Genomic DNA, 12,291 nt, shown 5'->3' on the forward strand with positions numbered 1-12,291 from the left:
TTTTTTGTATTTTTTTGGTAGAGACAGGGTTTCACCATGTTGCCCAGTCTGGTCTCAAACTCCTGGGCTCCCAAAGTACTGGGATTACAGGTATGAGCTCACTGCAGTCTTCACCTCCCGGATTCAAGTGATCCTCCTGCATCAGCCTCCCTAGGAGCTGAGACTATAGGCACGTGCCACTACACCCAGTTGGAATAATTTATAATAAATGTTATGGGATAAACTGTGTCCCTGCCTCCCCCCTGAAATTCATAGGCTGAAGTGCTAACCCTCAGTTCCTCATGATGTGATGTTTGCAAACAGGACTATTAAAGCCTCAGTTAGAAACGGGTGGTTAGGCCAGGCCCTGATCCAGTCGATTGGTGACCTTACAAGGAGAGATTAGGACACAGGTAGGTACAGAGGGAAGACCATGTGACAACAGAGAAAAGACTGTCAAAGAGAGGCCATGGGAGAAATCAGCCCTGCTGACCCCTTCGCCTTGGACTTCTGGCCTCCAAAACAATGAGGAAATCAATTTGTGGTGTTAGCCTGGGCAACACAGTGACACTCCATCTCTACAAAAAATTTTAAAGATTAGCTGAGCATGGTGGTGCACACCTGGAGTCCCCACTACTGGGGAGGCTGAGGCCGGAGGCCCACTTAAGTCCTGGAGTTCAAGGCTGCAGTGAGCCATGATCACACCACTGCACTCCAGCCTGGATAAGAGAGCAAAATTTAAAAAAAAAAAAAAAAAAAATAGCTGGGCATGGTGGCGTGCACCTGTAATCCTAGCTACACGGGAGGCTGAGGCAGGAGAACCACTTGAACCGGGGAGGCGGAGGTTGCAGTGAGCCGAGGTCATGCCACTGCACTCCAGCCTGGGCGACAGAGCGAGACTCCATCTCAAAAATAATAATAATAATAATAAATAAATAAAAATACATTTCTGGTATTTGAGCCACCGAATCTATGGTACTTTGTCATGACAACTCTAGCAAACAAATACAATAAACTTCAAACACATGTTAGAAAACAAACCAAATTTTTAAAAAGACTGCTCTGGCACGCCTATAATAAAAAAGACAGACACAAGTGCTGGCAAGGGTATGAAGAAACTGGAATGCTCCTGTATTTCTGTAGGGAGTGTAAATGATGCAGCCACTGTGGGAAATAACTTGGCAGTTCCTCAGAAAGTTACACACAATTCCCGTAGGACCCAGCAACCTCACTCCCAGGTATACACTCAAGAAGAATTAAAACATATGTTCACATGAAAACCTGTACATGAAGGTTCACAGCAGCACTGCTCACAATAAGCCAGACGGTAGAATTAACCCAAATGTCCATCAACAGATGGATGCATGAACAAAACGTGGTGATGGGGTGTGGTGACTCACGCCTGAGATCCCAACACTTTGGAAGGCCGAGGCTGGAGCGTGGCTTGACCTCAGGAGTTCCAGATTCGCCTGGACAATATAGTGAGACCTCATCTCTATGTTAAAAATTATTTTTTAACCCTACGCATTTGAGTTGGGAGCCAGAATGTTAAACATTTTTTAAGCTTTTTAAAAATGTGGGGAATCCATACAATGGGATATTATCTACAAAAAAGAATGAAGGACTGACCCCTGCTATAACCTGGATGAACCCTGAAAACAGTGCTGGCCAGACATGGTGGCTCACGCCTGTAATCCCAGCAATTTAGGGATTACACCAGGCCGCTAAGGCAGGCGGATCGCTCAAGCCCAGTAGTTCAAGACCAGGCTGGGCAACATAGGACGACTCCACCTCTAGGAAAAAATTTAAAAATTTGATGGGCACAGTGGCATGCACCTGTGGCCCCTGCTACCTGGGAGGCTGAGGTGGGAGGATCACCTGAGTCCAGGGAAGTCAAGGCTGCAGTGAGCCATGATCACATGCCACTGCACTCTAGCCTGGGTGACAGAGAGAACTTGTCTCAAAAATAAACAAACAGGCCGGGCACGGTGGCTCACGCCTGTAATCCCAGCACTTTGGGAGGCCGAGGCGGGTGGATCACGAGGTCAAGAGATCGAGACCATCCTGGTCAACATGGTGAAACCCCATCTCTACTGAAAATACAAAAAATTAGCTGGGCATGGTGGCACGTGCCTGTAGTCCTGGCTACTCGGGAGGCTGAGGCACGAGAATTGCCTGAACCCAGGAGGCGGAGGTTGCGGTGAGCCGAGATCGCGCCATTGCACTCCAGCCTGGGTAACAAGAGTGAAACTCCTTCTCAAAAAAATAAAAAATAAAAAATAAAAAAAAATAAACAAACAAAAAAGGAAACATGATGCTGAGTAAAAGAAGACAGACATAAAAGGCCACATATCGTATGACTCCATTTATATGAAATGTCCATGAGACACAAATCCATGAAGACAGAAAGTAGATTAGGAGGCCAGGCAGGGTGGCTCACGCCTGTAATCATAGCACTTTGGGAGGCCGAGGTAGGTGGATCACTGAGCCCAGGAGTTTGAGACCAGCCTGGCCAACATGGCAAAACCCTGTCTCTACTAAAAATACAAAAAAAAAAACTAGCCGGGCAGGGTGACGTGCACCTGTGATCCCAGCTACTCAGGAGGCGGAGGATGGAGAACTGCTTGAACCCAGGAGATGGAGGTTGCAGTGAGCAAAGATCGCACCATTGCACTCCAGCCTGGGCAATAGAGCGAGACCTTGTCTCAAAAAAAAAAAAAGTAGATTAGGAGTTGCCAGGGGCTGGGAAAAGGGAGAGGAAATTAGTGGAGCAGGAACTGTGGATGAGGTTTCTTTGAGAGACACAAAGATAGTCTAAAATTAGAGACTATGGTGATGGTTGCACAACTCTTTTTAATGTATGAAAAAACAGTGTACACTTTATATTATAACCATTTTACTACAAGCTGTAAAAAAAAAAAAAAAAAAGACTAATAACCCGCAAGTGTTGTTAAACATTGCCTGTTATGACTTCTCCCTCCCGCCAGACTCTCCTACACAGCACCGGCCTACCAACTGTCTCCCACGAGTGTGGATGATACCAAACATGCTGACCCATGCACACCAGCGTCTACAAACACTCCCTGCAGGATTCTTAAATAAGGTTTACTCCCCACAGAACCCATCTTCCTGCTTCTAAGCCTTGGGAAGGAAGGAAGCAGAGATTTGCATTATTTTTTTTAAGTGCCTATACATGGGGCATGATGGCTCGTGCCTATAATCTCAGCACTCCAAGAAACCAAGGAAGGGAGAATGGCTTCAGCCCAGGCGTTTGAGTCCCAGCATGGGCGACAGAGCCAGACCGCACCACTATCAAAACCATACATATGTTAACTACAAAAGTGAATGAAGGATTGACCCCTGCTATAACCTGGATGAACCCTGAAAACACAGTCTGGCCGGGCACTGTCTTAAATATATATATATATTTATTTATTTTTATTTTTATTTTTTTGAGACAGAGTCTTGCTCTGTCGCCCAGGCTGGAGTGCAATAGTGCTATCTTGGCTCACTGCAACCTCCACCTCCTGGGTTCAAGCAATTCTCCTGCTTCAGCCTCCTGAGTAGCTGGGACTACAGGCGCCCACCACCACCGCCTGGCTAATTTTTGTATTTTAATAGAGACGGGATTTCACCATATTAGCCAGGCTGGTCTCAAACTCCTTACCTTGTGATCCACCCACCTTGCCCTCCCAAAGTGCTAGGATTACAGGTGTGAGCCACTGCACCCAGCCAAGAAAATACTTTTTCTTAAAAGATGCCAGGCCGGGCATGGTGGCTTAAGCCTATAATTCCAGCACTTTGGGAAGCCGAGGCGGGTAGATCACAAGGTCAAGAGATTGAGATCTCAAGAGCTGAGATTGCGCCACTGCACGCCAGCCTGGTGACAGAGCGAGATTCTGCCAAAAAAAAAAAGGTGCCTCTATAAGCCTCCCTGGCTATGGGGTGGGGTCTCAGGCTTGGGAGACAAGGTATATTTGTTGGCCTGATGTGATCTTCCCCAGAGAGGCTAAATTGAACCCCTCCAAGAATTTTGAGATAACTGAGTAGTGTGGCCAGGTCATTTCGTTCATGCTCTAGGAACCCTAATGCCTCCTGGGGAGAAATTCCTCAGCTGAGAGGGAAGCCGGCAGTTGGGAAAGCCTTACTTTCTTCTTTAGACCCAGTGTGTCCAGGGAGCTAGCTGGGTTGTTGCAGGAGCTATGTCTGCAAGAATAGTTTGTGGTCTCATAAACAAAACTTGTACTTACTGTACGTGCAGGGGAAAGCCAGCTTTAAAACCTCACACATGGGCCAAGCGCGCTGGCTCATGCCTGTAATCCCAGCACTTTGAGAGGCCAAGGCAGGCAGATCATGAGGTCAGGAGATTGAGACCATCCTGGCCAACATGGTGAAACCTCGTCTCTACTAAAAGTACAAAAAAAAATTAGCTGGGCATGGTGATGCATGCCTGTAGTTCCAGCTATTCGGGAGGCTGAGGCAGGAGAATTGCTTGCACCCAGGAGGAGGAGATTGCAGTGAGCGGAGATCGCACCACTGCACTACAGCCTGGGTGACAGTGTGAGACTGTCTCAAAAAGAAAAAGAATTTTTAAAACTTCACACACTTCTACGGACTAGGGAAGGAAAGGTAGAAGACAGGGAGAAGATTCCGTCCTCACTCCTCTGGCCACCCAAGTTCCCATTAAGACTGAAAGAGAATCTGAGGCACATGGTAATGGATGCCCTTCTCTGCAGCAATTCAACGTTTAGAAATACGCCCGAAGGGCCCGTCACGATGGCTCACACTTGTAATCCCAGCACCTTGGGAGGCTGAGGCAGGAGGATCACCTAAGGTCAGGAGTTGGAGATCAGCCTGGCCAACATGGTGAAACCCCCTCTCTATGAAAAATACAAAAATTAGCTGGGCGTGGTGCTGGGCATCTGTAATCTCAGCTATTCAGGAGGCTGAGGCAAGAGAATCACTTGAACTCCCGAGGCGGAGGTTGCAGTGAGCCAAGATCGCGCCACTGTACTACATCCTGGATGACAAGAGTAACACTCTGTCTCAGAAAAAGAAAAAGAAATACACCTGGCGGAGGCAGCGCGTACATCTGTGTCTCTGCGTGGGTCTCCTGGTCCCTCTGCTATCATGTCGATGTTCATTGTAAACACCAACGTGCCCCCGCGCCTCCGTGCCGGCCGGGTTCCTCTCCAAGCTCACCCAACAGCTGGCAAAGGCCACCGGCAAGCCGCCCAGTATCACGGTGCACGTGGTCCCGGATCAGCTCAGGGCCTTCTGCGGCTCCAGCGAGCCGTGCGCGCTCTGCAGCCTGCACAGCCTCGCGCAGAGCTGTTCCTACAGCAACCTGCTGGCCGCCTGCTGGCCGAGCGCCTGCGCATCAGCCCGGACAGGGTCTACATCCACTACTAAGACACGAAGGCAGCCAACGAGGGCTGGAACAACCCCACCTTCGCCTAAGAGCTGCGACGCCCCATGCCACGCTGTCTGCACTGGCCCAACCCGGGAACCCACGGCACACTATGTTCTAGGCCCATCCACCTCTCCACCTTCTGGTGGGGAGAAATAAACGGTTTAGAGAATGTTTTTGCTGTCAAAAAAGAAAGAAGGAAAGAAATACACTTGAAGAAGGTTAACAATCATGCAGAAGAGCACTGCCCAATAGCAATAACAGAAGCCAGGCATGGTGGCTCAAGCCTGTAATCGCAACACTTTGGGAGACTGAGGCAGGCAGCTTGCTTGAGCTCCAGCAACAAAACCTCATCTCTACCAAAAATATGAAAAAGTAGCCGAGCATGATGGCACGTGCCTGTGGTCCCTGCTACTCGGGTTGGGGGGGGGCGCTGAGGGGGGAGGATCGCTTGATCCAGGGAGGCAGAGGTTGCAGTGAGCTATGATTGCCCCACTACACTCCTGCCTGGGAGCTCTTTAGACTCTATCTTAAAAAAATAAATAAAAGAAACAGAAGGTAGGCTACATATGTACTTTTGAGTTTTTTTGTTGCCACATCTAAAAAGGTAAAAAGAAACAATAAAATTAACCTGAATAACCCATTTTGTTTCAACAATATATCAAAAATATAATCATTTCAACTAGGGTTGCCAGATTTAGCAAATAAAAATACAGTGCTTCCCCCAGGCTGTAGTGCAGTGGCAGGATCTCAGTTCACTGCAACCTCCACCTCCCAGGTTCAAGCGATTTTCTTGCCTCAGCCTCCAGAATAGCTGGGATTACAGGCACGTGCCAGCACACCCAGCTAATCTTTGTAGTTTTCGTAGAGACGGGGTTTCGCCATGTTGGCCAGGCTGATCTCAAACTCCTGACCTCAGGTAATCTGCCCACTTTGGCCTCCCAAAGTGCTGGGATTACAGGTGAGGGTCACCATTCTGGCCTGTAATCAGTGAAATCTGCTACAGCATACTTTTTTCTTTCTTTTTCCTTTTTTTTGAGACAGGGCTTCACTCTGTAACCCAGACTGGAGTTCAGTGGTGCGATGACAGCTCATTGCAGCCTCAAGCTCCTGGGCTCAAGCACTCCTCTTGCGTAAGCCTCCCAAATAGCTGGGACTACAGGCATGCACTATCATGTCTAGGTTTTTTTTTGTTGTTTTTTTTTTTGTTTGTTTTTTGGTAGGGATGAGGTCTCATTATGTTGCCCAGGTGGACCTTGAACTCCTGAGCTCAGGAGATCCTCCCACCTCAGCTTCTGGAATAGCTGGAACAACAGGCATAAGCCACCCTGCCTGGCTTCAGTGTTTTGTTTGTTTGTTTTTTGAGACAGAGTCTCATTCTGCCCAGCTTGGAGTGCAATGACGCAATCTCGGCTCACTGCAACCTACACCTCCAGGGTTCAAGCAATTCTCCTGCCTCAGCCTCTTGAGTAGCTGGGATTACAGGCATCTGCCACCGCTCCTGGCTAATTTTTGTATTTTTTTTCTTTTTATTTATTTTTTTTAAATAAAGACAGGGTTTCACCATGTTGGTCAGGCTGGTCTTGAACACCTGACCTCAGGTGATCCGCCCGCCTTGGCCTCTAAAGTACTTGGATTACAGGCGTGAGCCACCACGCCCAGCCTAATTTTTGTATTTTTAGTAGAGACAGGGTTTCACCTTGTTGGTCAAGCTGGTCTCGAACTCTTGACTTCAGGTGATCCACCCACCTTGGCCTTCCAAAGTGCTGGGATTATAGGCGTGAGCCACCTCTTGGAGCTATCAAAGTAACAACTAATATTTGGAACGCGATAACCTGGGGCCGGCCCTTGTCTGAAGGGCTTTGCATGCCTTATCTCATTTAGTCCTGACAACCACTGAAGAAAGTCTTGGTATAATCCATTTTTATAAGCAAGGACAGTAAGGCTCAAGATGCTGTGTAACTTGTCCAAGGAAGTGCTGAAGCTGCGTGGAGGCAGATGGATGGCAGAGAGAGGACCTGATGCATATGTATCCCACCCAGGGCCTCCTTTGGAAGCGTGCTCACCACAGCTGTTTTCTCTGGATCATGTACTTTGAGGTGAGCACTGGTTAAAAATTTGGTCTCTGCTGCCAAAGTGACTGACCTTTGTGTACATTGCTGTCCTAACAAGTGACTTGCCTTTTGAAACCTCAGTTTCCTCATCTGAAAAATAAGAGTCACAGCTGTCTACCCCACAGAGTTGTTGAAGTATAAATAAGAGCTGTAGGGGTCCAGACAACAGCCAACTTCTCCTAAGAAATCCTCGATAACAGCCATTATTCCTCTTCCTTGGGTCCTGTCCTTTCCCATTTGATTAGACATTTTTATCATATTTTATTATTATTTTTTTGAGACAGAGTCTCACTTTGTAGCCCAGACTGGAGCGTAGTGGTGCGATCTCTGCTCACTGCAACCTCCATTTCCCAGGTTCAAACAATTCTCCCGTCTCAGCCTCCCGAGTAGGTGGGACCAAATGCGTACACCACCATGCTGGCAATTTTTGTATTTTTAATAGAGACAGGGTTTTGCCATGTTGGCCAGGCTGGTCTTGAACTCCTGACCTCAGGTGATCTGCCCGCCTCGGCCTCCTAGAGTGCTGAGGTTATGGTGCGAGCCACCGCGCCCAACTGATTAGACATTTTTATGTTGAGCATCAATCAGTTTTACACACAGAGAAAAAGTTCCTTTCAAAAGAGAAGATGAGAGCCATGAAGCAGCTAAAGGAAAAGGAAAAAGGAAGGGAAGCAGCAAGGGAGTGAGGGAAGGAGAGACAGAAAATCCGCCTAGCGACCGGGAAAGGGGCCTGTCAATACCCCCCAGTTCTCCAAGTGACCACCAGGAGGCACTGTTCGTAGTTCCCACACCTAGGTAAAGCAATCCCCCTTTAAAAACAAAACACAGAACAAATCACCAAAATCCTTCACCTTAACTGGGGTGCCCTCACCTCAGGAGGTCCCACAGCCACCCAAAAAGCTGCTGACATTTGCCCTACAGGAGGTGAGAAGGAAGTGGGACACGGCCTCCCACTGCAGCAGGCTGCGTCTTACCTTTGGAGTCTTCTTTGGCCAAGTCACCACAGGGACCCCAGTGATGGCCAGACTAGGGTCATCATCTGCATGCTCCTTCAGAACATTCTGTGGCCAAACAAAGGATCCACATTAGCCTGGGAGAATGAGTGGTCTCTGAAGGGGGCTGAAGTGTAGACATATTCCAGCAAGGATCACACTCCACAAAGTCAAGGTCTGCCCATGGCTCCACCACCACCCACCCATTCAATAGAAACCAAGTCACTAAAGTCCCCTGGGGCCCACAAAACACACACTGTCCCCCTCTGCCCTCTACAAATTTTTCTAACAAAGCAAATCACATACTTCCCTGTGACTTCCACGTATGTATCACCCATGATCACACTTATGACACCAAGCACTGGTCCAGAGCGTCAGGGACTCACACACACCTTTTTTTTTTTGAGACAGAGTCTTGCTCTGTCACCGTGGCTGGAGTGTGGTGGTACAATCATAGCTTACTACATCCTCAACCACCTGGCTCAAGTGATCCTCATGCCTCAGTCTCCTGAATAGCTGAGACCACAGGCACACGGCACCTTCCCTGGCTAGATTTTTTTTTTTTTTTTTTTTTTTGAGACAAAGTCTTACTCTGTAGCCCAGGCTGGACTGCAGCAGTACAATCTCAGCTCAAGCAACTTCTATTTCCTGGGTTCAAGCCATTTCCCTGCCTCAGCCTCCTGAGTAGCTGTGACAGCAGGTTTGCACCATTACACCTGGCTAATTTTTGTAGTTTTAGTAGAGATGGGGTTTTGCCACATTGGCCAGGCTGGTCTTCAACTCCTGGCCTCAAGTGACCCACCAGCCTCAGCCTCCCAAAGTGCTGGGATTATAGGCATGAGCTACCAGGCCTGTCCATAATTTTTAAATTTTTTTGTGGAGACAGGGTATATGCCATGTTGCCCAAGCTTGCCCCAAACTCCCAGCCTCAAGTAATCCTCCCTCCTCAGCCTACCAAAGTGCTGGGATTACAGGGGAAGGCTACTGCACCTCATTTAATTCCTACCAAGCACTCTGGGGGGCAGCTGGGCAGTGACACTACTGATCCTCAAATGTTCACAAATTTAACTACATACTCAGGGAAACAAAGCAAAACCAACCACCAGACCTGACACCTTCACAGAGCCAACACTCCATCTTTGTCATCTTGTGGCGTGTACCCTAATCCTGGTGTGTGGAGACGTGTCAATGTTGTCTTTTGCAACTTGGGCCCTAAACACAAGAAGATGCTTGATCGGTTCTGACCAAGGATGGAGTCAAGTGGCCAAATGGTGGCAGAAAAATGGGCTGCACTGGACGTACTGCCAGGCTGCGTGGCGATCTCCCATGGGGCACTGTGTTGCCTCCTCGGCAAGTAGTTGGAAGGTTCTTAACAAGTAATTCTCACTCAAGCAGACTTTGGCCTTGTGTGGCTGGACTTCAGAACCTCATCCAAGTATAAGATGCTACTCAGCAGAATTATTTAACAGCTAATTATAGAGGAGATGACCGAGGCTCAGAAAGGCTCACAGGACTTTGGTGCTGCCACAGACTGTGAAAACAGACCCCCTGGACCCCACTCTGGCACCACACATTCTGCCCCACGACCACCCACATAGGGTTTTGGGGTTTTTTTTGGCTATATCCACAACACCCCACAAAAAAATGGGTTTAAGCACACAGACCTACCACTGGCTCACTCTGATCTTGGACCATGAATTGTTGAATTGTACAAAAACATTCTTTCAGGACACTTAAGAACAGAGTAAATCACGCAGAAGCACTTAGCAGGAAGAGGAGAAGCGCTCAGGAGACAAATGAAGGGGAAGATTACTTTAGTTCACCCTCCCTAATCCGCTTCACTGGAAACGACTCCTGCTCACTTCTAACTTTACTCTGCTTATTGAGATACTTCCTTTTTTTCCCTTTGTCTTTTTTTTTTTTTTGTAGAGACAGAGTATGACTATGTCACCCAGGCTGAAGTGCAAGGGTGCAATCTGAGCTCACTGTAGCCTCAAACTCCTGAGCTCAAGCGATCCTCCCACCTCAGCCTCCCCAGTAGCCAGGACGACAGATACATACCACCACGCCTGGCTAACTGTATTATTTGTACAGATGGGGTCTCACCATCTGTTGCCCAGGTTGGTCTTGAATTCCTGGGCTCAAGTAAAACACCTGCCTCAGCCTCTAAAAGTGTCGGGATTGCAGGTTTGAGCCTTTTAACGTGCTGGGATTGCAGGTGTGAGCCTTCTAAAGTGCTGGGATTGCAGGTGTGAGCCTTCTAAAGTGCTGGGATTGCAGGTGTGAGCCTTCTAAAGTGCTGGGATTGCAGGTGTGAGCTACTGCAGGCCTGTCCTACCTTCCCGATCATAATTTGCCTGCATGATTTTTTTTTTTTTTTTTTCGTGATTTTTCAAGACGTGCCTGTGAACCTGAAGAACGCCCTCCTTTCCCCACAGGAAGCAGCAAACAGCACAGTGGTCAAGAGTGTTGGCTCTAGAAGTGGTTCCAGGGGTTCAAACCTCATCCCCAGCACACACCGCTTCTCCAGAGTCCCGGAGTCAATGCCGATGACTCCTAAGTGCTATTTATGAAGAGTCTTCATACACTACTGTATTCCCAAAGCCTCACATAATGACCGACCTAGAGTCAGCTTCCAATAAACAAAATTGGTTTTGTGTGCATGTGTGTGTTTTTGATTTGTTCTTTTGAAACAGAGTCTTACTCTGTCGCCCAGGTTGCAGCGCGGTAGCACGATCTCGGCTCACCGTAACCTCCACCTCCCAGATTCAAGCGATTCTCCTGCCTCAGCCTCCTGAGTAGCTGGGATTTCAGGCATGCGCCACTACGTCTGGCTAATTTTTGTTATTTTTAGTAGACATGGTGTTTCACCATGTTGCCCAAGCTGGTCTCAAACTCCTGGCCTCAAGTGATCCGCCCGCTTCGGCCTCCCAAAGTGACACCTGGAATTACAGGTGTCCGCCATCGTGCCTGGCCTCAAAGTTTTTTGTTTTTTTGTTTGTTATTTATTTTGCACTCAGAAAATGATTCGGTTCCAATGCAAAAGTTTTTATAAAGTAAAGCCACAAATACCAAAAGAGGAGCAGTCTAAAAAATGCCTAAACAGGTCTCCTCAACACTGTCAGGGCCATCAAAACAAAGGAAGTCTAAGAAACTATGGAAGCTAAGAGAAGACTAAGGAGGCTAAATGTGATATTGTATCTTAGGTAGAATCCTAGAACAGAAAAAAAAAAAAAGAGGTGAAAATGGTATGGGCCAGCCGCAGTGGCTCACGCCTATCATCCCAGCACTTTGGGAGGCCGAGGCGGGTGGATCACAAAGTCAGGAGTTCAAGACCAGCCTGGCCAATATGGTAAAACTCATCTCTACTAAAAATACAAAAATTAGCTGGGCATGGTAGCACACGCCTGTAGTCCCAGCTACTCAGAAGGCTGAGGCAGGAGAATTGCCTGAACCAGGAGGCACAGGTTGCAGTGAGCAGAGACCCCACCACTGCACTCCAGACTGAGCAACAGGTTATATATATATATATATATAGTCTCTAGTTATAATACATGTATCAATATTGGTTTATTAATTGTAACGAACATACTGTACGAACATAAGATGTTAATAACAGGAGGAAACTAGGCCTGAGGAGTATATATGGAAATTCTCTGTACTATCTGCTGAATTTTTCTGTAAATCTAAAATTATTCTTAAAAATACTCTATTAAGGCTAGGTGTGGTGGCTCATACCTGTAATCCCTGCACTTTGGGAGGCTGAGGTGGGTGGATCACCTGAGATCAGGAGTTC

General features: G+C 47.7%; 1 protein-coding gene and 1 pseudogene across 16 annotated transcripts in view; one reads left to right on the top strand and one right to left on the bottom strand.

Moving 5' to 3' along the window:
• Nucleotides 1-12,291, bottom strand: part of KDM2B (lysine demethylase 2B) — a 162,651-nt gene that overhangs the window by 65,444 nt on the left and 84,916 nt on the right. For all 16 annotated transcript variants that reach the window (XM_017544268.2, XM_017544262.2, XM_037744193.1 and 13 more), the window contains one exon: nt 8,478-8,564. In XM_017544268.2, the coding sequence (XP_017399757.1) occupies nt 8,478-8,564 (87 nt within the window). The remainder of the gene's footprint in view (nt 1-8,477; nt 8,565-12,291) is intronic.
• LOC108315135 lies at nt 5,110-5,564 on the top strand (annotated as a pseudogene).

Source organism: Cebus imitator, unplaced genomic scaffold (assembly GCF_001604975.1).
Source record: "Cebus imitator isolate Cc_AM_T3 unplaced genomic scaffold, Cebus_imitator-1.0 Scaffold169, whole genome shotgun sequence".
In the NCBI taxonomy this organism is placed as follows: Eukaryota; Metazoa; Chordata; class Mammalia; order Primates; family Cebidae; genus Cebus; species Cebus imitator.